Genomic DNA, 25,868 nt, shown 5'->3' with positions numbered 1-25,868 from the left:
ACATCCTAACTGGCCCCCTAGAACCCTGTCCCCTGACTGCCCCAACCCTTATCCACACCCCCACCCCCTGACAGCCCCCCCCAAGATCTCCTGACCCATCTAAACCCCTCTGCTCCCTGTCCCCTGACTGCCCCCTCCTGGGACCCCTGCTCCTAACTGCCCTTAAGAGCCAAGCTGCCCGAGCCAGTGCTACCGGCTTTGGGCAGCCCCCCCCTGCCTCTGAACCCCAAGCCGCCAGAGCAGAGCAGCTGGAGCTGGGTAGGAGAAGTTCCTGGCTGGCGGCTCGGGGTCCGGAGGCAGGGGGGGGGCTGCCCGAAGCCGGTAGCGCTGGCTCGGGCAGCTCGGCTCTGAAAGTCTGAGAGGGGAGGAGCGGAGCAGAGCCGCCGTGGGAGAGGAAGTGCCCGGCCGGCATTTTCCTGGACATGTTTGGCTTTTCGGCAATTCCCCCCGGATGGGGGTTTGATTGCTGAAAAGCCGGACATGTCCGGGAAAAACCGGCCGTATGGTAACCCTACACTAGCCGTAGAAAGGGGAAGGCAGCTGCTGATCGGCACTTAAAAGCAGCTGCACTGACATTAAAGTTGGTTCTTTGTTTGTGCCGGGGGGGGGGGGGGGGGGGCGGGGGAGTGCTGTGTGTAGCAGAAGGCTGGTGATACTCCTAGGAACGGGCGGAGAGGTGGGCTGCACCTAGTGACCGGGAGGGGAGGTGTCATTGGCCTATTAAGATGCTAGGCCCACTAGGAAAAAAAATATACCACAACCCCTGACATAGCTGCATGTGATTTCCCCCACCCCCCACCCCCACCCATACATAGGCGTGTGCCAAGCACAGCACAGGCAACGGTCGGGGGGGGGGGGGGGGGGGGGGGGAGAGCTAACAAAGGATGAAAGGGAGACTTGTTTTTGGAATACAGGAACTGCCAGGCCCCTGAGGGCCAGATAACCCCTTGGCCAACAATGGCTGGTACCAGCTACTTCAGGGCAGGTGCAAAAAACCCTGCAGTGGGGTATGGGTGAACCTGCCCTCAGCGAAAATGATTCCGCCTAATCCTCTTTCAAGGCCAGAGGGACGATTAGCTCATCTAGTCTGACCTTTTGTATAACACGGGGCATTACATTAGGCATATAGCCTGAAGCAGGAGGGTTTAGCGCTTTCCAAAACGCTGACATCACGGTTGTGGAGGCAGCGGCTAGAGCGCTGGACTGGGACTCAGAAGCCGTGGCTTGTATTTCTGGTTCTGCCCACAGGCCTGCTGGATGTAACTTAATCAGTGTTTCTGTGGCTCGTAATTGACGGGAGCTGACTCTGGGCTTTGCCGGTAGACTGAAGTCAATTTTATCATTATTGCTATTAATTAAACCGCAGAAACATTGAAAAGGGTTAAAGAACCAACAGTCGAGTGTTTTATACACTGCGGTGCAATGGGGAACCAGCTTGTACTTTATGGCTCATCTTGTGCTTTGCATTTAAATAGCTGCATTATGGGCATGGAAACTTCCGCGTGGCGGTGTGCGGCTCCTGTCCAGGAGCGGGCGAACCACTTGCACATGCTACCGTGACCAGGGACTGCTGCCAGCCTGGGGCCCCAGTAGGCAGGGCTGCGCGGGTGGGAAAGACGGGGGCAGTATAACCACACAGGAGGAGATGCACAGGCTGGGCATTGGCTCCTATGAATAGTGGCCGGACATGCTGCAGTTCCTGCCCCGGTCACTGGCCATGGCCCTACTGGTCTTGCTCATGCCCGCTAGAGCCCTGCAGCAACTCTGCAGCTCGCTACAGCCGCGGCTATAAATTGTGTAGCTAGGCAGGGCTCTAGCCGCGTAATTGCTGAGCACCTCGCCCTCTTGAATGTGTTAGTCCTCACAACACCCCTTGGCGCCAGGCCAGTGCTATGAACCCCATTGTGGGGACGGCGGCGCAAGGCGGCTAAATTGGTTACCCAAGGTCCCACCAGAAACCTGTGGCTGAGCAGGCCACGTTGGCACCCTAGCCACTAAACTATCCTTCTATGCCACCTTTGGGCTATGCCAGAGGTCCCCAAAGTGTGTGTGGGGGTGCTGCCCCCCCCCCAGAGGGGAGTGGAGGACCGTCTGGGGGAGGTGCGGTGGGGCCAGCGTTATGCCACCCAGCCCCTCCCCACTCCCAGCTCTGCTCCAGTCCTGCCCCCAACCATGGTCCCTGGTAAGGATGCCAGGTGTCTGGTTTTCAACCCTGGAGGCTCCTGTGCTGACCAGGTCACTAAAAGTCCGGTTGGCGCCAGCAGGGCAGGCAGGCTCCGTGCCCGGCTCCTGGGAAGCGACTGGCATGTCCCTCCAGCTCCGCAGTGCCCATTGGCCAGGAACCATGGCCAACGGGAGCTGCAAGGGCAACGCTGTTTGATTGGGGGGGAGGGGAAGCATGTGGAGCCCCCTGGCTGCCCCTCTGCCTAGGAGCTGGAGTGACATGCTGCCACATCCTCCATCCCCAGGAAATGCTGGGGCCGCCTGAGGTCAGTGCTGCCTGGATCCTACACTCTGCACCTACTCCTGCAGCCCAACCGCCTGCCCCAATCCCAGAGCCCCCTCCCACAGCCTGAACCCCTCATTTCTGGCCCCACCCCCCCAGAGCCCATTCCCCCGCCCATACCCCAACACCTGTCAAGAGCTCCTGCCCACACTCCAAACCCCTCGCCCCCCTCAGCTCAGAGCCCCCACCTCCTCCCCCAACCCCTCATCCCAAAGCCCATACCCCCCATCTGGAGCCCTCACCCGCTCCTGCACCTCAACCGTCTGCCCAGTGAAAATGAGGGTGGGGAAGAGTGAGTGACAGAGGGAGGGGGATGGAGAGAGTGGGGGAGGGGGAGATCTGGGGGAGGGGAGGGATGGGGTAGAAACCAGGCATGGGTGTTCAGTTTCCTGCAGTTAGAAAGTTGGCAACCCTAGCTCCCGGCCCCAGACCCACTCACAGCTGTGGCCCCCAGTAGCCTCCTTATCCTGACTGGCATTCCTTCCCCCCCCTGACCACAATGGAGCCTGCGCTCAGCCCCAGCTCTGGGGAGGGGGCAACCCTCAAAAGTTTGGGGCCTGCTGGGCTATGTCCACAGGACTGAGGGCCATGCACTTGCTTTCTCCCTGCAGGGGTGGTGCACTTAGGCCTTGTCTACACTACGAGAGTAGTTCGATTTTACTTAAATCGAATATTTGGAATCGATATTGCAAAGTCGAACGTGTGTGTCCACACTAAGGACAGTAATTCGACTTTGTGAGTCCACACTAACGGGGAAAGCGTCGACATTGGAAGCGGTGCACTGTGGGCAGCTATCCCACAGTTCCCGCAGTCCCCGCTGCCCATTGGAATTCTGGGTCGAGCCACCAATGCCTTCTGGGTAAAAAAATGTGTCGAGGGTGCTTTTGGGTAACTGTCGTCATCCATCCATCACTCACTCCCGCCCTCCCTCCCTCCCTGAAAGCGCCGGCGGGAAATCATTTCGCGCACTTTTCAAGTCATTGACAGCGCGGACGCCACAGCACTGTGAGCATGGAGCCCGCTGCAACCATCGCTGCAGTTGTGGCCGCTCTCAACGCCTCGCAGCTTATCATACAGGTTGCCCTGAGGCAGATGCAGAAAAGTCAGGCGAGGAGGCTACGTCAACGCGGTGATGGCCTGAAGTGTGAGAGTAGCACAGACCTCTCAGAAAGCAGGGGACCCAGCGCCGAGGACATCACGGTGGCAATGGGTCATGTTGATGCCGTGGAACGGCGATTCTGGGCACGGGAAACAAGCACTGAGTGGTGGGACCGCATAGTGCTGCAGGTCTGGGATGAATCACAGTGGCTGCGAAACTTCCGCATGCGGAAGGGAACTTTCCTTGAACTTTGTGAGTTGCTGTCCCCTGCCCTGAAGCGCAATGACACCCGGATGCGACCAGCCCTGACTGTCCAGAAGCGAGTGGCCATAGCCCTCTGGAAGCTTGCAACGCCTGACAGCTACCGGTCAGTCGCGAGCCAGTTTGGGGTGGGCAAATCTACCGTGGGGGTTGTTGTGATGCAAGTAGCCAAGGCAATCGTTGATGTACTGCTGCCAAAGGTAGTGACCCTGGGAAACGTGGAGGCGATCATAGATGGCTTCGCAGCGATGGGATTCCCAAACTGCGGTGGGGCCATAGATGGAACTCACATCCCTATCCTGGCACCGGACCACCAGGCCAGCCAGTACATTAACAGAAAGGGCTACTTTTCCATGGTGCTGCAAGCACTGGTGGACCACAGGGGACGTTTTACCAACATCTACGTGGGATGGCCGGGCAAGGTTCATGACGCTCGTGTTTTCAGGAACTCTGGTCTGTTTAGACGGCTGCAGCAAGGTATTTACTTCCCGGACCACAAAATAACTGTTGGGGATGTGCAGATGCCTATAGTCATCCTCGGGGACCCAGCCTACCCGCTAATGCCCTGGCTCATGAAGCCCTATACAGGTGCCCTGGACACTGAAAAAGAACTCTTCAACTACCGGCTGAGCAAGTGCAGAATGGTGGTGGAGTGTGCTTTTGGACGTCTCAAGGGGAGATGGAGAAGCTTGATGACTCGCTGTGATCTCAGCGAAACCAATATCCCCATTGTTATAGCAGCTTGCTGTGTGCTCCACAATCTCTGTGAGAGCAAGGGGGAGACCTTTATGGCGGGGTGGGAGGTTGAGGAAATTAGCCTGGCTGCTGATTACTCACAGCCAGACAGCCGGGCGATTAGAAGAGACCAGCGGGAAGCGCTGTGCATCCGGGAGGCTTTGAAAGCAAAGTTCCTGAGTGAGCAGGGTAACCTGTGACTTTCTAATTTTGTGTACAGAGAAGCCTTCACCCCACTTCCAACACACGTTTCAAAATAAAAATAGTTCTACTTTGTTAAAGCACACCGTTTTCTGTAATACTGTTTTCGCGGGAATTTTTTAAAACTGGGACGCAGACTGTGGTGCGGAGCGGGTGTAGTGTAGTCGCGCGAATGCAGCTTCTAAACTGAAGGACTGACAGGCTCCGGTGCGGTGGGATGGTTCTTTCAACGGAGCCTGTCACCCCTCCTGATAGGGACTGTGTGTATGGGGGTACTATGTGACTTTGTGGCGGGGGGGGACGCTTACAGATCCCCTGCTGTGTGGCTCTGTGATCCTGCCTAAGGACCGCCGCTTCAGATCTCTAACTGCCCTCCCGTGCCACAAAGTCACAGAGCAACCCACCTCCCACCACATAACATGAAAAGAACCTCCCAGACTAACCAGGGTAAGTAGTCACTGCATCACTGCACTATGTATGTGCCCTGCTGCTGTGCCTGCCCCCGACTATGTACCCTGCCAAAGGTGACTGTCCTGTCCAATTACCAACCCCCTTTCCCCCCCTCCTCCAAAAGAACATGATGGAAACAGTAGTTAACAGAAACATATTTTTTATTAACAACTACACAGGGGACTGGGAAGTGAAACTTGGACGGGGGCTTGTGTCAGGCGGGAAGGAAAGAACTTGTCAAACTTTGGGGACTGAGAGCCTTCTGCTGCTCGAGCTCTCTGCAGGGGTGCAGTGAGAGTTAGCAGGGACTCTGCCGCCTCTCCTTCTGTGCACTTTGGGTGAAGGGAGTATGGGACTTGGTGGCGGGGGAGGGCGGTTAGAGATGGACTGCAGCGGGGCTCTGTCCTCCTGCCTCCGTTCCTGCAGAACATCCACAAGGCGCCGGAGCGTGTCCGTTTGCTCCCTCAGTAGTCCAAGCAGGGTTTGAGTCGCCTGCTGGTCTTCCTGACGCCACCTCTCCTCCCGATCCATGTTGGCTTGGTGCATTTGGGACAAGTTCTCCCGCCACTGGGTCTGCTGTGCTGCCTGTGCTCTGGAGCAGGCTATAAGCTCGGAGAACATGTCCTCCCGTGTCCTCTTCTTCTTATGCCTAATCCTCCCTAGCCTCTGGGAGTGTGATGACAGGCTAGGTTGTGAGACAGTCGCAGATGGGGCTGTGGGAATGGGAAAAAGGGAGTGAATTCCTCAGAAAGATAAATGTAGTTGTGAACAAAGAACATAGTCTTTCTCTGTGAACAGGACCATGCACAGCACCTATCACATGCGCACTCAGCACAAGGTCGAATTCTCGGCCTTCGCATTCACTGTCTGTGGTTTTGCAGAGCACTTTTGAGAACCCTGTCAGGACAACGGAATTTCTGTTGCAGGCAGACATGGTAAGCCGTAGATTCGTGGCAGCTTAAAACTTTAATATTAGCAATGGCCTCATTTCACATTGAAATCAATGTCGGTCCCTGCTGCCAGCAATCCGGCAAGCAGGAAGTTTGCTCCTGTCCCACACCCTCGCGGCTGTCCCCGGGAACGATCCCTTTCGGCTGACCCTTTCCCGCCTCCACCGCGTGGCTGCAAACCAGCCAACACTAATAACATTCCCCTACCTCATTCAAAGCAGGTCTTCATGAGCGACATCACCCTCATGAGGATCTCTGAGAGCGACAGACAGAGAATGCTCCGGGAAAGCCTCCAAAGACCAGGGCCGTATGCCGCCATGCTGTGCCAAGCAATGATTCCGGAGTACTTGCTAGTCTCGTGGCGCGGCAACGTGTCCTACTACGGAGGACCCAATAAGGCCGCTCTCCCCAAGAACCTAATGCAGCGGATTTCAAATTACCTGCAGGAGAGCTTCCTTGAGATGTCCCAGGAGGATTTCTGCTCCATCCCCGGACATATAGACCGCATCTTACTGTAGCTGCAGTAGCAGGGACTACACAGTAGAGCGGCTTGGGCAGGACAATCATGCAAAACCGGACATTGCTAGATTTTTTTGAAATACTTGCACTGCCCATGACTGAACCGTTAAGTTATTCAAAGTAATCATGAGAAACCCATTTTTTACATTGTTAATAATCATGTTCTGTTACAAATAAATGTTTAGATGTTTACAACACTTACTGGATGATCCTTCACCAGATTCTGTGTCCGGGGTAACGGCTGGGGAGGGTTGGTAGGGGATCTCTGTAAGGGTGATGAAGAGATCCTGGCTGTCGGGGAAATCAGCGTTGTGAGCGCTGTCGACTGCCTCGTCCTCCTCATCTCCTTCCTCATCTTCCCCGTCCGCTAACATGTCCGAGGATCCGGCCGTGGACACTATCCCATCCTCAGAGTCCACAGTCAGTGGTGGGGTAGTGGTGGCGGCCGCACCGAGGATGGAATGCAGTGCCTCGTAGAAACGGGATGTCTGGGGATGGGATCCGGAGCGTCCGTTTGCCTCTTTGGTCTTCTGGTAGCCTTGCCTCAGCTCCTTGATTTTCACGCGGCACTGCGTTACATCCCGGCTGTATCCTCTCTCTGCCATGTCTTTAGAGATCTTCTCATAGATCTTTGCATTCCGTCTTTTGGATCGCAGCTCGGAAAGCACGGACTCATCGCCCCACACAGCGATGAGATCCAAGACTTCCCGATCAGTCCATGCTGGGGCCCTCTTTCTATTCTGAGCTTGCACTGCCATCAGTGCTGGAGAGCTCTGCATCGTTGCCAGTGCTGCTGAGCTCGCCACGATGTCCAGACAGGAAATGAGATTCAAACTGGCCAGACAGGAAAAGGAATTCAAATTCAAATTTTCCCGGGGCTTTTCCTGTGTGGCTGGTCAGAGCATCCGAGCTCGTACTGCTGTCCAGAGCGTCAACAGAGTGGTGCACTGTGGGATAGCTCCCGGAGCTATTAACGTCGATTTCCATCCACACCTAGCCTAATTCGACATGGCCATGTCGAATTTAGCGCTACTCCCCTCGTCGGGGAGGAGTACAGAAGTCGAATTAAAGAGACCTCTATGTCGAACTAAATACCTTCGCGGTGTGGACGGGTGCAGGGTTAATTCGATGTAACGGCGCTAACTTCGACATAAACGCCTAGTGTAGACCAGGCCTGAGACTCAACCCTGAGCTGGGATGGAGGTGTGCAAATGGCACCAACTGGGCCTCAGTGATACATTCAGGAAGTTCATACCCAGATACAATTCAGCCTTTCTCAGACCCATCAGTCACGTACATGACTTGGAGGGTAACGTCACTCATCCATTAGCCTGTGTCGTCTAGTAAGAATAAAACCTAGTGTCAGTTATGAGGAAAGATAAAGAAAAATGTTGCCCCATCCTGAACCTTTGCCCCCCCCCCACAATGCTGATTAATAAATGATCCAGGAAGGTTATAATGACAGCAGCGTTTTCGCTCATCTTCCAGGCAATAGCAAAGGAAAACCCTTTTGCAATCTCGCACTCTCTTGCCTTAAAAAACTAAAAAGCCCCAACCGTGCATTCGTAAAGCTGGAGCATCAACCCTGACTTTGAATTCCTGGCTTGTCGTTGCAAATGTTATTCCAACAGTGGTGGTGGGGGCTGGAGGGTGGTGAGGTATTAAATTTAATTTCCTTGTTTGATTTTTGTGTATTTAAAAAAGGTGGAGGAAACAAAAGGCTAATTTTCCAATGCTGTAGGAGGTTGTCGAATCCTGAGAATGGTTCTGAACTCGCCTTAATCTGTCACACAATCACTTAGTTACGATGCGTGCCATTCGCCTCAGAAATTGATGAACAATAATTAACTACGGCTGTTCGGCTACCCCTGCTGAACGGTGCCAGCATGATTGACAGGCCACGGAGACTTACATTCTCGCTAGCGACAGAGTAGGGGCAGCATGAGCAGTGTGGTCTAGGTCAGATTTGAACTGGTGACCTAGAACTAAAAGGCACCACTCACCCATTCCCAGCCCCTTGGATGATTTGCAACAATGAGTAGATGCAGGCTGTAGATTTCTTTACCGCCTAAAGGCCTAGTTCCAAGACCGGCCGAACCCCCAGCGCAGTGCTGCGCCTGAATTCTCCAGGTGCAGGAGGCCTGTTGGAGGAATGCCAAAGTAAAACAGAGCCTGCCACCTATAGCAAAATGAATCCGCTTGGCCAGAGGCCAAAACCAGGATGCCCGCACAAGGCAGCCGAGGGCTTTTTAATTACAGAGCATTTTTATCTTTGTCTTTAATTAAGCACCTCGCCATCATCTAAGGGACTGACTGATGGCCGTGGTGAGGCTAGGATATTAAACAGGCTCCCACCTGACTAGAATGAGGTATATTCGCTCTCTGCCCACCCACCTCCTCCCATTTCAATGCAGCGTGGAGGAAAATGGCTTATCTAAACGATATAGTTGTCTGTTTTGCAAGGGAAAGTACTTCCCTCTCAATTCCTTTGGCCACGCTCCAGTCACGTCAGCTCCACAACTGAATAGATTCATCTAAGCACAAAGGTTTATCATCAGTTTTAATGGATCAAACCTACACTCACACCAGCCGTATTGGCTACCTGAAGCAAAACTGTTATTAGCTATAGCTCTACTAAGCCAAGAGTTTTCTTCAGGAGATAAGCCCCAAAGTGGAAATCCAGAGCCAGACACTGGCCCTGGATCCAAAGTTTTCACTAGAATGAGACCATCTTCCCCAGGCTACACCTTTAGGGCAATAGAGGAACGGTGGAGACAGCCCGGACACGCTTCCAGAGTCAACGTGGTTCTTCTAGGTAAACAGGGTTTGGCTGGGTTTTCAAACGGCCGCGTGTGCCTGCCTGGGATTAGAAATGAGCCCGGAGCCTTTGTCACTTGGAAACAGCTTTAAAGCCAAGAAATAATTCAGCCCAAATGCCCTACTAGGGAGACGAGCTGCATTATTTGGAGGAAGCCTGATAGTGTCGTGAGCCTGGCCCCAACACTACCTCAGACATTTTCAACCTCACCTGCGCGCACCACAGGCTGGACACGCAGTTGCAATAAATTGTATTTCAACCCCTCAGGGAATCTCCTTTTATTTACCCTCCTCCCTCCCTTTTTTCAGCAAGCCAGCGCTATACTGCCAGAGGGACCTCCACTTGCACATTCAATACTAAGTGTCTACACTCAGATACTTCCTTTGTCTTCAAAGGACTGTGGCTCCAACCCTAAGTGTGCTTCCCTTAACTTCAATGGGCTTTAGATCAGGTTGTTAAAAACACACCTAGACACCAGAGCAGCGCACAGATAGTGCAACCAATCTACACTCACTGAGAGTGTGACACTTTCCCCTACTCCACACACTGTGGCTACGTGATACTGCACAGAAACACTGGCGGGTGAACACTTGCCCTTCTGTTCCAAAAGCCCAAACTACTGGAGAAGCTGTCCAGCAGAACATGGCCTATGACACATAGCTGAACAGTTCCAATTCCATGCAGCAGAGGGCAGTGGAACCAGGCACCCCTCTCTCCCCCCCCCCCCAGTTTATTACAAGAGAAAAGCAATTAGGAGAAAATAAATGTGAATCATTAAAAAAAGGCAAAAATACTACAGGTTCATGTACCTTGAGAAGGAGGCCAGTCCACCAAGAGGCCCTCAGGCTCTCAGGGCCACTTATAGGGCTACTGTACAACTATCATGTCTCTTAGGGTCTGATCCAAAAACCCAATCAGAAGTTGAGGCTCCATTGACTTCAATGGGCTTTGGTTCAGTCTCTCTAGCTGCACGGGTTATACCAAATATTTTCTATCCAATTCATATTAGACCCAGACCCTTTATTTGAATGCCCCTTGTTAAAATGGGGTGTAGGTATAGGACAGGGGAGGAACCTTAGCCAGCAACCGCCCATGGGTGTAGGTATCAAGGTCACAACAGCGGGCTGTTTGTTTTCAGAAGCACTGACCAGAGCCTCACCCTGTGGGATTTGCTATGTGACAGGCTACAGCTGTCTAGAGTACTGTGACTTCATGGGTTTAGGCAAGTCTATGCCACATTCAGCCCACCGGGTCTCTGCAGCATGTCTTCTTATCACATCCATCGCTAGCTGTCTACGAATGGACTGCTGTGATAGGGACGAGCGTGAGCAGAGGCTGCAGGTGTAGCTCATGGGGTGTTTTGCCTGACTACAGGCAGCAGGGTTTGGCATTAGGCATCTTATCGTCCGGGTGCTGCAGGAGAGTACTGAGATCCTGTGGGTATGTGGTGGGAGACTGGCCAGTGCATGAATACATTTCAGATTGATAGTCGGTATTGTCACCAAGTCTGTGCACAATCACTCAGGGGTTGTAATGGTCTTCATAAAGCACTTGGAGATCTAAAGGTGAAAAGTGCTATAGGAGAGCTAAGGATTATTATTAAGAATTAAGGTTTAGAATGCCTTTTCCTTATTTCTCTATCTGTTGAAATCCTTCTGTCCCGTTTTTGGCCAACAAATATTTCCACTGTGCTTTTGCAACACTGGCCCCGTGTGAGATTCTTCATGGTGGGCGGAGCCCATGTCTGTGTCAGACAATGGCCTAGCAACCATTTGCATGAGACCTAAATTAGTGCTTTGCACATTTTCTATTCGCAGATCTGCCAATACACCTTCCTTAGCCTTGCTCGTCCAGTCCTGGACCTCTCCTGAGCTGAGCTGTCAATCATCCCCCATCCACTCACTGAGAGTTGTGGTTCTGAGAAGTGGAGCCCAGCTCTGACTAGGAGGAGCCTATCAAACCTTGAGAACTAAGCTGTGGGTGGAGCCTGAAGACTTTCTATCTGCCAAGGTGCTGGAAGGTCTATAAATCAAATAACTTGGGTTCCTAATTACTTTAGGCTCTTTTGACAATCCCAGCCTTAGAGTGAAGAACCAGGGCCTGAGTGATCATCTCTACACAACCTGGGTAGCCACACTAAACTCTTCAAGTCCTAGCTAAGCATGCACAAGCTCTGTCTAAAATCTAGCTGCCCTGCTGGTTTTTCCAAAGCCCTGATCAGGAATCTGGAAGGGAAAGACAGCCCCATGCCATCAAAAGCCCCAGAAACTTCAACTACAACTAATACCAAGCTGAAAAGATGTCTGACTGATACCCAAAAATGTGTTGAGCAGTATGAGTGAGAAAACAAAATACAGGATAACACTGGCCAATGGACAATGCTCACTGCCATGTGACAGGGGTCATATGACTGGGGCTAGGCTAAAAAGAGTAATCTCTTACCAACTATTCAGTGTGTCACACCCTTATTATACCAAGGAAGTTGTTTGCCTTTATGGCGCGAGCAATAGCAGTAGTGCTATAATCCCGTAGCTCTCCTGCTCTGGCTGGTTCTTTAGATAAGACATATGCAACAACAAGCAGTATCATCTGATGTGCATGAGGTTCACTAATATTTAACCTTCTTGCAATTTTGTCAGCCGTTCTCACTGCCATAATTACAAGCCGTACCCCTTCTCTCCGAATCACGCTGCCTTCTGCTTCCTACCCACAGCAGTCATGAAACTTCTCCTCCACCACACCCCTCATCGCCAGCAATGGCAAGAACTAACTGAACGCAGATAACACAGGCTCAACCTGCCAGGCAGATCAGACTGCAGCTCACTTGCGCTTGGGTACGCTGGTTCAGCTGTAAGAACGAGGAGTACTTGTGGCACCTTTGAGACTAACACATTTATCGTGTCAATTGGTTAGTAAGTCTCAATTGGTTAGTCTCGAAGGTGCCACAAGTACTCCTGTTCTTTTTGCGGATACAGACTAACACGGCTGCTACTCCGGTTCAGCAATGGGAGCTCCTTTGGGTCAATGGGCGCTACGGTAAAACAGGAGTGGTCTGATTTCAAAGGGAAGCTGTGTCTTTGTAACTCTGGATAAAGCACCCAAGAGATTTGTGTCTGGAACAGTGTTGTGTGGGGACAGGGGGTTTTAGGTCCCCAAAAGTCTCCCATCTGGAACTTCAGTCGTTCCATGACTGGTGGCTTTTTTTTAATTTTATTTTGTAATGCTCTTTGTTAACCAGACATCATCCACATGCAGCTAGAGATAAATGACAGCTCCTTGCTCAACAAATCTGCCCCAGGGTGTTTGTGTCATTTCATTTGGCTGACAAAACCAAGCTGTTATCTGGTCTGAAGGCTCAGCAGGGCCAGTATCGTGGTGGGACAACGATTCTGGGCTGCTGCATTCAAATTATCAGCTAAACGGCAATTGCAGAGTCTTCGTTACCAGGGTGCCCTCAGCCGTAGCTGGGTGGCCAGACCGAGCCAGGGTGTGGGATAATAAACAAGTTGAAATCTCATCTTCTGACTTGTAAACTAGGCTAATTTGATCTGGAATCACAGGGAGAGAATAAATAGAGAACTGCGTCACGGCTGTAACCACACTTCAAATTGAACTTGTCAGACAGCCACAGTAGTAATTCAGTCTCTTTGGGGATTGCTTTTACAAACAATTGTACACTCCTAGCTCCATCACAGAGAAAGGCAAATCCTGCCGCTCATCTCTGAAAGCGGCAGCTGGGGTGTGATTCTGCTTGAGGAGAAGGAGGAAATTTGCTCCACTGAGATGCCTGCCACATAAGAGATTTTGAGAGCAGGATGGATGGCTCTGGAAATGTGTAGAATCACAGAGAATTCTCTGTGAAGTCAGTGGAGCTAGGCAGAGGATCTAGCCCAAAGCATTATAAGCCCCAATTCAGGAGAGCATTTAAGTGCGTTCCTGGACAAGGATTTGTGCCCAGACCAAAATCAAATGTAAATACAGCCAGTACATCCACACGCAGAGCCAAATGCAGCTTATTTAGAAGTCATCAGGAATGTGCATCGCGGGCTGGATAGCACAAAGATTGCTTACAATAGCTCCCCATAAACACTGAAACAGACCTTCCACCTGTGCTCAGGTGCATAGCAGCTAGTGTTTCTTCGCTGTTGTTTGTTAGTAAAATAACTTCACACTTCAGGCCTGTAAAGTGGGGAGGAGGGATGCTGGTGACGTTGTTTACATGATAAAAACGGTTTGCTGCCACTTATAAACCGGTTGCAAGGAAGAAATCCATACAGCCCAAGCGAAGTTTATTGGCATTTCTGACATCAATCGGCTCTTTACTGGTATCCTTAAAATGGAATAGTATACAGGATGACATAGTAGACACTTTGAACTTGACTTCACATAACGCTTTATTATGACCTTTCAGCCAGATAAAGTACTTATGCAAACTACAAGGTGTATCAGAAAAGGAAGGGGAAAGGTGATAGTGGAGTGTGTCAAAACAAGCTCTTACCGGCCCCCAAGAAATAAAACACTATTGCCAAGCACGTGACCTTCCTTCAAGACAGGCAGGAGGAAGCAACTGATACTGAATATTACAGATGATAGTGGAATAACAGGCAATAAAATGAATGGGGCAACCTTCCTGGATGCTTAGAGTCCTTTATGGGCTAGCCCTGTTCTTGCTGGAAGTATCACAACTAGGAAACTTTCCTGGACACTAGATCAACAAGGAAGAACTGGGAGGATTTAGGCTGGGGTAGGATTTAGTAGAGAGAGCTGCATTAGAGGCTTACCTGCAGTATATTATTCAACCACTAGTTGTCTGTGTGCTGGACAGAGTTTGAGTAAATAAAGGAGACAAAGATGGAATTTGAGCTGTGTGGAGGACTGGGGTCTAGCTTAAATGTCTGGTATAGTTGGCTCACATTGTTTGCGTCCTGCCTCTCTTCCAGAGTTTCAATTCTTTCACTTGCAGCCCTTCCACCTACCCCCCTGTAGGGGAGGAACAATCCATCGGCTTCTTTACAAATTATCTGCCACTGAGTCCCTCCCTGACTCCTTGGAGTAAGCTAAAATTCATCCTACAGTAGTGCCATCAATTATTTATTGATGCTTGCCAACATGTCTCACATCAAAATGGATGGGGAGGAAGAGTGCACTGGCTTTTCTCTTCTTTTGGCCATGAAAATAAAAAGACAAGGGGGGGGGGAAATAGGTGAAGAAATCATCTTTCTCTTTGTCCTTTAGCATCCCTATCTCTTCTGTCCTTTTTTTCTTCTCTTCTCCCTCTCAGCACCTCCTCTTCCCTTCCTCCATGATACTTTCTCCCTCTTTCCCCCAAATATTGGGAATGGAACTACAGAAAACACACAAGATACTTCATCCTGGGCCTAATTGCTGCTCAGAATGGAGAATGGGTGCGATACCCGAACACCAGCCCTGCTAGGGGGAGAATATACCGGTATCTAGCTGGGATGTTGGACCTGAATGCCATTGGGTACTTTTCCTTGAGTTTTTTTTTTTTTTTGGCCAATGGACACACCCCAAGTAAACTCCATTGTACAAGTCAGCTTGAGTTTCATTTTGGATTTCCTGTGTGCCAGAAGACAATCTGGCTAGTGAGAACTCATTATTTAAAACTCTAGGGTTGATCTTACCAATGTTTTGTAAAAGCTTCAGAACCTGTATTACTTTCCGTTCATTAACAACTTGCGTTTGCCTTCCCTGTCCCTGTTTATCATTTTCAGCACCGTGGAGGTCAGCGAAGCAAGGATGGGAATTCCAAGAAATGACAAATAACCAAACCGTATCTTTTATGGTGCTGAGTCATTAAATTATGTTGCCTTTGTATAATTCTCATCTGATACAGCATTATAAATATTACATCAGCTCTCAGGTCAGAGCACAGATGCAAAAATAATTGGTTACAAAACTAGTATGTAAAATCTTTGGATTGCATGTAGCTTCTGATGAATACACATAGTACATAGGTTACTATGTGTTTAGATGCATTATCTCATCAGCCAGTGATGCTATTGGCAATCCACACCCGTGCCTTCTTGTGCCGCGCTGGTCACCTGACTATGAGTTATGTTTCAGGTTTCAGTATGCTCTCGCTGCAAATGGACCCTGGCTTACTTGAAAACAAAACAAAACCATGCACACACACAGTTGCTATACTGGTTTGGGGCACTTTATTCATAAAGCATTGGAGCTTCACAAGACATAAAAAAGTGCTGAACAAATAGACCTCCTACCCCCCAAAATGTACAAACCTAAAGGCACAAGTTGATATAATAATGGATTGTGATTTGTTTTAAAGTGTCCTTGCAACTTAGTAGTTATGGAAGGAGCTGCATTGACAACTCTGGAACCTGTGGGCCAGAACCTCCTCTCCCATTATTACACTGGGGTAGCTTCACTGGTTTCCATTCTGTTATTCCTGATTTACACCAACATGAAAGAAAGTCAGTCCCTGAATTGATCTACTCAGTATCAGGCAGAGCAGAAGTTGCTCTGCCAGTTTCTCAACTCTGACCTTTAGCGATCGGAGGAAAGTTCTCTCTGTGTGCTCATTCATTCTTGGGCCTCTGTCAAGACTGCCAACCCGGCCAGTTAGTACCGGTTCTGATAGTGGTTTGTGACATAGCCACTTACTCATTGGGGAACTGACTCAAACTCATTTCACACAGGCCAAAGTCATGGCATGGCAACAATTTGTGGTCATTAATGATTTGGGCTGGACTTGAATCAGCTGCAGATGCTAAGCAAGGCTCTGATTCTCATTAGCTGCCTTCAGCCAACTAGTGACCTGGGCTTTACTAATTACAGCTCATTTCCTAATACTTTACATGCTAGTAGCTTATTATATAACACGTAAAACGCCCATCAAACGAGAATTCCTTTCTTTGTACACTTATCCGCAAACTTTGGTGGTGTTGGCATAGCCACTACTAGACACATTTTTGTATCACTTTAAGGCACTGATTAAAATAGTTTGTGTATCATTTAAATGGCTCACAAAGTGCTTAGGAAAATACAACTGGTTGGAATCAACAGTTCCCCCCAGTAGAGGGTTAGTATTTCACATCATAAGGCTGGGAATGCCTGTTCTACAAATAAAGGTTCCACCTCCTGTCCTCTCCAGTCTATTTCTGAGGTATGTAGTGCTCTGATGCCCAAGAAACAGAATGTACATGATGGCTGGGGGTGCGATTGATTGTGGTGGAAAGTAGCATTAACTTTAGAAACAGGGCCATGGCCATGAAAGGCCAGTGCAGTAGTGGTATATTTTAGAGAGGAAGTGATTGAAATGAAAACTTTATCGACACTGATGTCACCAGGATCGCAAGCTATGAGGTCATAGGAATTTGAAGAGCTGACAGATTGTACTGCAGTATTCTGGATCTGCTATAGCCCTTTAGGAAGTAAATCCAAAGGATTACAGTCTTACACGGACTAAGGTTGTGAAACCGAGGGGAACATTTTAATTTGATGAGTATGATGCTATAGGGAAGAGAAGTTGCAACAAAGCCAATGATCTATTTATAAACATTGCTCATTATACAATGAAACTGACAGGTCTACAGCCTAAACCCTCCTACATTAGTTCTATTACCAAAAAATAAAGCCAGGGTGATGATGAAATCCTAATCCTTTGTAGCAAATAACTTTGAGAGTTGCATTATATCATATTGAAAACTATTGTTTAAAACAGTTTTCTCTATATGCTTTGGGTAAAGATACATAATTGCATTTCGGTAATTCAGGGTTTTTCAGAGACTGGGATTTATCTGAATGCTGTTGCATCCAATCAGTTACCAATAAAAAGTATGGCAAGGCACAGATTGTAAAATGATCAAGTTTACACCATTTCATTTCTTCTTCCCCAGGGAGCATTAAAAATAAATGACAAAGATGCAAAGTAGCTTTTATACATGCTAATAGACCTCACAGTGTCTTGTGGCAAGAGGAATGCAAGCAAAATTCGACACAAAATTGAGCCTCTAGGCATGTTCCTTAAAATACACTTCTACTGATGGCAGTGCTAAGACAGGACTAAATCATCCTCTGGTTTAAGCAGGTACGACTCCTACTGAAGCCAATGGACATTGTATCATTGCGGAGATGGTTTTGTTGCAGCACAAAAGGTGTACCTATCTGGGGGTTCGCGTTAGATGGCACTGTCACACAGGAGCGCCGCCAGCTTTTCTGCTGCCCTAGGTAGCGGAAGGTCCCGCCCCGAAATGCCACCCCCCACAGAGGCGGCAGAAGGTCCCGCTGCTGAAATACCGCCGCAGTCGCCGCCCCCCAAATTGTAGCGCCCTAGGTGACCACCTACGTAGCCTAATGGGTTGCGCCGGCCCTGCTCTCACATGGTCAATCAGCTGGTTAAAACTCCCGGCACAGCTCTTACCTGGGGCTTAAATGGGATGGAGGGGTTTGGGCCATTCTGCATTGGCTTGGTGTCTCCCCACCCCATTCCTTGTAGCTGCGTAGAAGAATGAATGGGCAAGTGATAAACCTTAGCTAAGCCATTTGCCTACAAAGAAACACTGTCTTATCTCCCTCCGCACACCCACACCACTTCTCTCGCACTCTATTGATTTCTTTTTCGTGATGACTTCCTCCTGTCCCTGAGTTTATCATAAGGAAGTTGTAGAATTCCCTTAAGACACTGTGTACATTTCCAAGAGATACTCCCTGGGGAAACTTTCCCTGGAAGGAACGAGTGCAAGAAAGGCTCAAGAGGCAATCTCAGGACAGGTAGTTTCCCAAAATCTAGGTCCAGCCTCACTTTGGGCTCCAATCCAAGTCATTTATGGCAGGACCAAGAAGGGGAGGAGTCCTAACCGTACAGTTAGCTGTCCAGACAAATTTACAGACACTAGCCAGACAGTGAAGAACTGTTGCTGTACTTGTCTAGCTGAGGGCAATGTCATTTCTGCATCAGTTACTCTGTCTAAAGCAGCAGGATGCCAGCACCAGCATTTTAGAAAGAGAATATAATTGGGTATCAGATTTTAGTAATCCAATGTTTTATATTTATTGTCCAAAAAGTGATTGTCCATCGTACTCTCCTCAATACAGTGTGCACTCACCTTCAGCTGATGGCCTGAATATCTTAGAAAAGAGACAGCCCCTCTCAGGTATGCACTATACGCTGCCTCAAACTGGTCTCTGTTGTTGTACACTTACTTAGCTCCTACTCTCCTCTGTTTACTTCCTGTTCCATCTCTTGAATTCAATCAAGTGGCTAGCAGCGCGGGCACTGACCGCTTCATCTTCAGGAAGGTTGTTCTGTTTTGGCATGTGCTTTGGCTCAGAGTCCAGTTAACTGACAAAACATTTTTCAAGCTTCCTCTCCCAGGGGATCATTTGCATTGCCTGTATCTTTTCATACATTGCACTCTTATCCTTGCTCTGACAACACTATTTTGGGATTTTCCCAGTGCCTATATAGTAGGTACAAAAGCTTTTGGCTTATCCTTGCTCCTACACCTACTTTGCTGAAAATAGCATATTTCCCATGTATAGGATCACTGCTCAACTCTTAGTTTTGCTGGCTTTCTGGAAGAGCAAATACCTTTGTATTTATTTAACCATCTGTAGTTCAGCTGTCGGATTGTGCTCAGCTCTCACTATTACCCTGAATATTTTACCAAGTAAATTTGAAGAACACAAAACACAGCTTTCTGTTTACAATAAAGAACATCCTATCTACTGCATCAAACTCCTTTCAGAAAGAAACGTTTTATTATGAAGGGATTAGAGGTCTGTAAGAGTTTGATTATAGCTAAAGAGAACTTACTGTTCAGATTTACAAGTGTTACACTACACCACTTTCGTGTGCAGAAGGGTCTACTTTACCTTACAGCCTCATTGTGTTAGATTTCTTCATGCTACCCTCTTCTGTCTCTTTAGTACAAGATCCACATAACCTTATGTCAACTCAGTGATGTGAAATTTAAACAACCATTTACTTCAGAACAAATTCTCATCTACCATAACTCCACTGACTTCAGTGGAGTTATTGCCAGTGGAAAATTTGGCCCATCACCTCTGAATGCAGGCATAAAGGGTGATATGTTCCTTGCTTTAGATCCTTGTAAATGAGCATTTATAATGGTAAACAAGTTAAAGGGGACATGTTTAAGTGCTTCCAGAGGCAAACAGATTCTCTGCAATCATCAAGGAATTCTGCTCCCCTCCCCTCTGACTGCCCTGCTATCTTATTGCATAATTGGACAGGAGAATTATGGACATTTTTACTTTCTCCTGAAACCTGAGCTCTGGAAGAGGCAACACGCCAAGTGAGATGGATCAGTGATTTGTTTCTTGTGCTAAGTTTGCCCCTTTCTTCCTGTGCTTAGAAAGGAAATACATTCATGACCTCAACAATAGTTAAAAAAAGCTGAAAGGTGTTTATTTTGGCACAATTTAAAAATTCCCCGGTACATTAAATATCAATCTTGTCCTTGAATTAACCATTTATAGCTCAAGACTCACTCATCAAGTGTTCAATAAAGCTAGCTGTATGGAGGAGAAAACAACAACTCCACAGTATGCATTTAACGTGACAGTGCAAAAAAAAAAAAAAACCCTAAGTAGGTTCTGTCCAGGGATCCAGTTGGGTCAGACAGCATTAATGTGATCTGAGCAAACTACAAAGCCCATGGGAATAAAGCTGTGTTTGAAAAGTTTGACAGAAAGCGACATTAGCACTGAGAAACCTGAACTCTGTCTTGGGGGTGGGGGGATGGGGACGAAGCATCCGATACTTGGCACTAAACTGTTACAGTGATGCACTTGAGGGACAGACAGATACAGACATACAGCAGTGACATGGGCCAGTGACAGTCCCCACACAGCAATGGAGAGAATGACCCATCAATGATTTATGTATGGAAAGAATTGATGAGCAACTATGCCATGCATGGATGCAGTTTCATTGACAGATTCATAAGCAGAAACTCCCTCCCATTAAAGATGTAATATCTTTGCATTGTATCATTGCATAGTTACTTCTTTCTCCTATAAAGTTAAGTTGTTTCCGACACTTTGTCAGTTCATAGCCCCTATGTCTTCCTACCACCTCAAAATGTCATTTGTATCAGAGGTAAATCCTATTGATACATAGAGAACAGACATAAAAAGTAACTCTGGCAAAACTGCTACCTCCTGGTTTGGGAATAGACAAACTATACACATACAGTACTCAAGAATGGAAGCTTCCCCTCTCAAACGGCCTGACTTACTGTGGCTGTTAAGTTTTAGCAGACAGAAAAAACAGCAATTAAAACTAGGTTGGATTTAATCAAACAGGGGTGTCAAAGTTTTACATATAGTGATTCAATGTGTGTGGCTAGCAGGCCCTGCTCCTTCATAGTTTCCTCTTTAGCCCCACTGTCTTTGACCTCACTGGAGGAAAGCTGCAATATTCTCCATTTTTCCATGCTCAGGAAAGAAATGCAAACAATTTACACTGCATTAAAATGTGCATAAAATAGATATCCAATTAAAAAGACTAGTAGCTCCTCCCTGCCCCCATCCCAAACCTTACTCTATAGCTTTGAACAAGCCTCTGGCCGGAGGCAGAAAGGGTATCTGAATCATGAGGTTTACACTCTCCACAGTGGTGTCACATTGGCCAGAGACAGCTACTTTAGCATTTTTAAAGATAAGAATCAATTGTTGTGTTCTTGAAATCATGATGGCTACCACTGGCTGGTGACAAAAATCCACCATGAGTCATTTCCTCTAAAGAACCCATTGTGGTAGTAAGGTTTAAACAAAGGCAGGTGGTGTGTGGGGGAACTCAAAGGCTAAGGTGCTGGTCTGTAGACCTTATGTGCATGGAGGATTAGATTGGGGAAACCCTTACTTGTGTTGGTGAGAATTCCCATGACAACTCCAGTTGAAATCAATGTGTGTAAGTGCTCACGGTGGCTCAACCTACCTTAGAGAGTGTGCCTTCCTTTAGACCGCAACAGCCACCCTCATGAAACGCTGGAATGAGGGAAGGCTGGGTGTCTCAGTGGGGCAGAAATAGCAGCTTAACTACAAAGCCACAGCAAATGGATCCTCATGTAGGGCCTGATCTAAAAGTCCATGAAATTCACTGGAGAAACTTCCATCAACTTCATGGGCTTTGGATCAGACCTATACTGACCACAGACTTCAGCAGCATTTAGGATGACAATATCTGGAGACAGGTGGGTCTAAACCTACAGTTAAAAACCATGGTCCTCTATGACTAAGAAGCTGAAGAAGATGCTTCTGAAGGCATCAATTTTTGCATTGAGATACTTCATGTAAAATACATTTGTATTTTCCTGCAGCATTAAAGCCATGGCACTTAGAGTTAACATTTACAAACGTGTCCTTTAAACAAGCCCACCTCCAAAACTCTGTGTTGGCGTGCTTCACTGAGGGCTTCTGCTCCACAGCCAGACAGCTGACCACAATGAAGGAAAAAGGATCTTGCCAAAGCTGAAAGTGTTCCAAAAAAGGCAGATTCTTTGCAGATTTGAACATAGCTTCTGTTAGGAGACAAATGAAATCACAGAGCTGGAAAAGGGCTTTTCAAGCCCATCAAAGCAGTTCACAGAACTGGATATATCCTATAGTCATCATGTTTGCATTAGTTCAACTCCTCTGTCCACGTTTGGCACAAACCCATTTGACACAGTGGCTCGGCTTGTTTTTAGGTCAGCTGCTCCTGACATTTTCCTGGCATTCCAGTGGCTACGGAAAGTTTCGCCAACTCTGTGCATATTTACTAAGTCCTCAGGTAAGTTTTGAAGGCTAAACATTGCTGACCCTGGTTTCTGCAGAAGGGATCATAGCAGCGGATGCAGACATCACTAACGATCGCTCTCGTCTGACGTAGCGTGGCTTTCGAACTGAAAGGGTGGGCACAGACACACAGTTAGCAACTGCTATCTAGTCATGGCTTCATAATTAACTCAAAATTAAACAAGTCAGCCAATGATCCGAAAGTGGCTATTGTGGTTCTAGAATATAGAGAAGAAAATTCGACCGATGACTAAATATTAAGAAAGACCACTAATACACCTCTTCTAAAAAAGCACTTTAGTTACTTATTGAATTGGGTGCTCATTGGATACCAGTGTTTCCATTATTATTTCCATTTTCAGCCTCACAAAGATAAGCCACATATTATTCATGTTTTATGGCTATAGAAACCAAGGCAGAGAGGCTAAGACCAAGGCCCCCACTCAAGGTCTCAGGGTCAGAGCCAAGATTAGAATTCAGGAGTTCCTGGCTTTATCAGATTATATCTCCCTGAAACCCAAAACAAATTCAGACAAGGGCTTTGTCTACACTGGCACCTCACTGGCAAAACTTTTGTCGTTCGGGGTGTTAAAAAAAAAAATCATACACACACCCCCAAACGACAAAAGTTTTACCGACGAAAAGCGCTGGTGTGTACAGCGCTCTCCTGCCAACAACGCTGCTGCCGCTTGTGGGGCGGTGGAAGTTTTTTTGTCAGCAGAAGAGCTCTGGAGAGCTTTTTGTTGGCAGCAGCTACGCTATGAGCGTTTTAGCGGCATGGTTGTAGCAACACAGCCTTGTCGCTAAAAGCCTCGTAGTTTAGCCGTAGCCTCAGAGTCAGCATGCTGCCTGCAGGAAGGCCTAAAATTAAGATCGTGGTAACAAAGATTTAAATCTTAATTCTTGCACCTTAGATTTAAAAATAATCCACATACACCCACACAATGAAAGTAAACAGTTTGGCTTGTTTAAAAAAAATTGGCTTGTTTAACATCCTCCTCCCCCAACAACATTTTATCCAGTTCCTGGAAGTCTTGATTGGTCTTCCTTTAAAGTCAATAGGAGTTTTGTCATTGTCTTCAGAGTACACAGATCAGGCATATACAGTAGAATTGCAGAGTTACAAACACCAGAGTTACAAACTGACCAGTCAACCACACACCTCATTTGGAACCAGAAGTACACAATCAGGCAGCAGCAGAGAACAAAAAACAAAACAAAAAAAGAGCAAATACAGTACAGTACTGTTAAACATAAACAACTAAAAAAAAATAAAGCGAAGTTTAAAAAAATTGACAAGTTAAGGAAACTGTTTCTGTGCTTGTTTCATTTAAACGAACATGGTTAAAAGCAGCATTTTTTTTTGCATAGTAAAGTTTCAAAGCTGTATTAAGTCAATGTTCAGTTGTAAACTTTTGAAAGAACAACCATAACATTTTGTTCAGAGTTACGAACTGTTCAGAGTTACGAACAACCTCCATTCCCGAGATGTGCGTAATTCTGAGGTTGTACTGTAAAGCATAGACTAGTTTTCAGTAGTGTCCTGATTAAATAATTGGATGTACCCTATTAGGCAGTACAAGTTTCTTTGATACCTTACATGTGAAATAAGCAAATACCGTTTTGGAATATTTGCAATGTTACGTATCACTGAATTTGCTTTTAACTGTGCACCGTTTTCAGAAATACTTGAAACTTGCTTACTTTTTTATTTGACAAAGAGTGATTGATTTCACCTTCTCCCATGTTCTGAATGGAGAAGTGGCCAATATGATTCTGTTTCATTAAGCTTTCTTGTTTGCACATCAGCATCACAGACAGCTACAGCTTTGAGAATAATATTTGTTAGTGTACTGATGCTTTTTTTGGTGGCCTCTGTGTCTGCTTTTTTCCTGCAATTCTCAGTAGAGGTTTCTTAAGAATAAATAAAGGCATCCCTAGAATGGATTATTTAATCATACACTCAGCACTACTTGAAAGAACGCGCGTTTAAAAAGAAAGAACGAAAAAGGACCGGTTAGATGAGCACCAATCCAGAGAACGGGTTACTGCCTGAACTTTTCATGCTTATTAAAACAACTCTGCCAACTCCTGCACAATTTTCATGTTCCAAACACCATGTAAGTGTCATTTGTTTCAAGAGGTGTGACATTCAATCTAGTGAGCCTGAAAATGAGCCACCCAAGAATCCTCAAGATGTTCCAGCCCTCAAAACATGTCCCACTCGGAATAATTCATTTTTTGAACACCTCTGAAAACCTGAACACTCATCCATCTATTTCTAAGTCATCTATCGCCTAGCTGCCAAAGATACCATTAAGGAAGCAGCATTTCTACTAGATAATGTAGTGGTCCATGTTAATTACTGAAATGACACCCGATTAACAAATGCTAATATTACAGACATTGTCACACTTCTGTCCCCTGAACAGACTTTGTAGTTTGAATTTTGGAGTTTGTTTATATATATATATATATATATATATATATACACATACATACACACATATATCTGTACTTACTGGGTATTCCTGGCACTTCCACAATGAGATTTAGATTTTTGGGGATATTGCTAGGTAGTTTTGTATTTCTTAACTACAAGCTAACAAGGAGAAAGAAACAAAAAAGCTCCCAGAGCAAGTTGTTAAGAGGTGAAAATATTCACAAGGAAGTTTAAGGATCCCTCAAACATGGAACAGATCCTTACCTGAAGAAGTAGGGGGAGGTATCATTGATGCCTGCAGAACAGAATAAGAACCAAGTCAAATATAAAAGATCTTTGCATTTTCTAATATTACAGAAATTAGAAGTGGACACTAAGGTTACAATTATTTTTAATAAGCAAAATGTCCTCACTTGTGCTACCAACTCCTTAAAAGAATCAAATCTAATATAAATTCTAAAAAATCTATTTTCTCATTATTAATGCTGTGTTTACTTTTGCATTTTTCTCAGGATGGACAACAAACTTGTGAGACTCGCTTTATTTTTTTAGTCAATTCTGCTGCCAATTTCTTGTATGCCAATACAATGCTGCAAAGTTTGGGCTATAAAAACTGCAAGGGAATATCTGGTTTATATGGTTCTGATTGGAATTTTTAAAAGCAATTCAGGGACAGTTCTTTTTAGTTTAGGTTTTGTAACAGTTTAATTTCTACAAAATTCTAGTTTGGGCCAAAAATGTGACCTGACAGTATCCCTATAAATAATTAACACTATTTGAAAGATGTGTTTATGTCCCTTAGAAGGAATGATTTTACTTACTGTTTCACTGGGCTGCAGAACTGATGCTAAAGGGGAAAGAGACAGGCCGTTATTGTTCTAAAAGGTTGGAACTGTTTGCTTCAATTGCTTATGTATTGTATCAAGTATCAGAGGGGTAGCCATGTTAGTCTGAATCTGTAAAAAACAACAGAGGGTCCTGTGGCACCTTTAAGACTAACAGAAGTATTGGGAGCATAAGCTTTCGTGGGTAAGAACCTCACTTCTTCAAGTGAGGTTCTTACCCACAAAAGCTTATGCTCCCAATACTTCTGTTAGTCT

General features: G+C 46.9%; 1 protein-coding gene across 3 annotated transcripts in view; it reads right to left on the bottom strand.

The window, feature by feature from the left end:
- Nucleotides 1–19,926: 19,926 nt before the first annotated feature.
- C19H1orf159 (chromosome 19 C1orf159 homolog) overlaps nucleotides 19,927–25,868 on the bottom strand; it is a 27,811-nt gene continuing 21,869 nt past the window's right edge. For all 3 annotated transcript variants that reach the window (XM_034753404.1, XM_034753405.1, XM_034753403.1), the window contains 3 exons: nucleotides 25,590–25,615; nucleotides 25,033–25,063; nucleotides 19,927–22,432 (listed from right to left, as the gene is read on the bottom strand). In XM_034753404.1, coding sequence (XP_034609295.1) covers nucleotides 22,335–22,432; nucleotides 25,033–25,063; nucleotides 25,590–25,615 — 155 coding nt within the window. In that variant the 3' untranslated portion in view covers nucleotides 19,927–22,334. The remainder of the gene's footprint in view (nucleotides 22,433–25,032; nucleotides 25,064–25,589; nucleotides 25,616–25,868) is intronic.

The sequence above is a fragment of the Trachemys scripta genome, chromosome 19 (assembly GCF_013100865.1).
Source record: "Trachemys scripta elegans isolate TJP31775 chromosome 19, CAS_Tse_1.0, whole genome shotgun sequence".
In the NCBI taxonomy this organism is placed as follows: domain Eukaryota; kingdom Metazoa; phylum Chordata; order Testudines; family Emydidae; genus Trachemys; species Trachemys scripta.
This window is presented reverse-complemented; position numbering and strand designations above follow the sequence as displayed.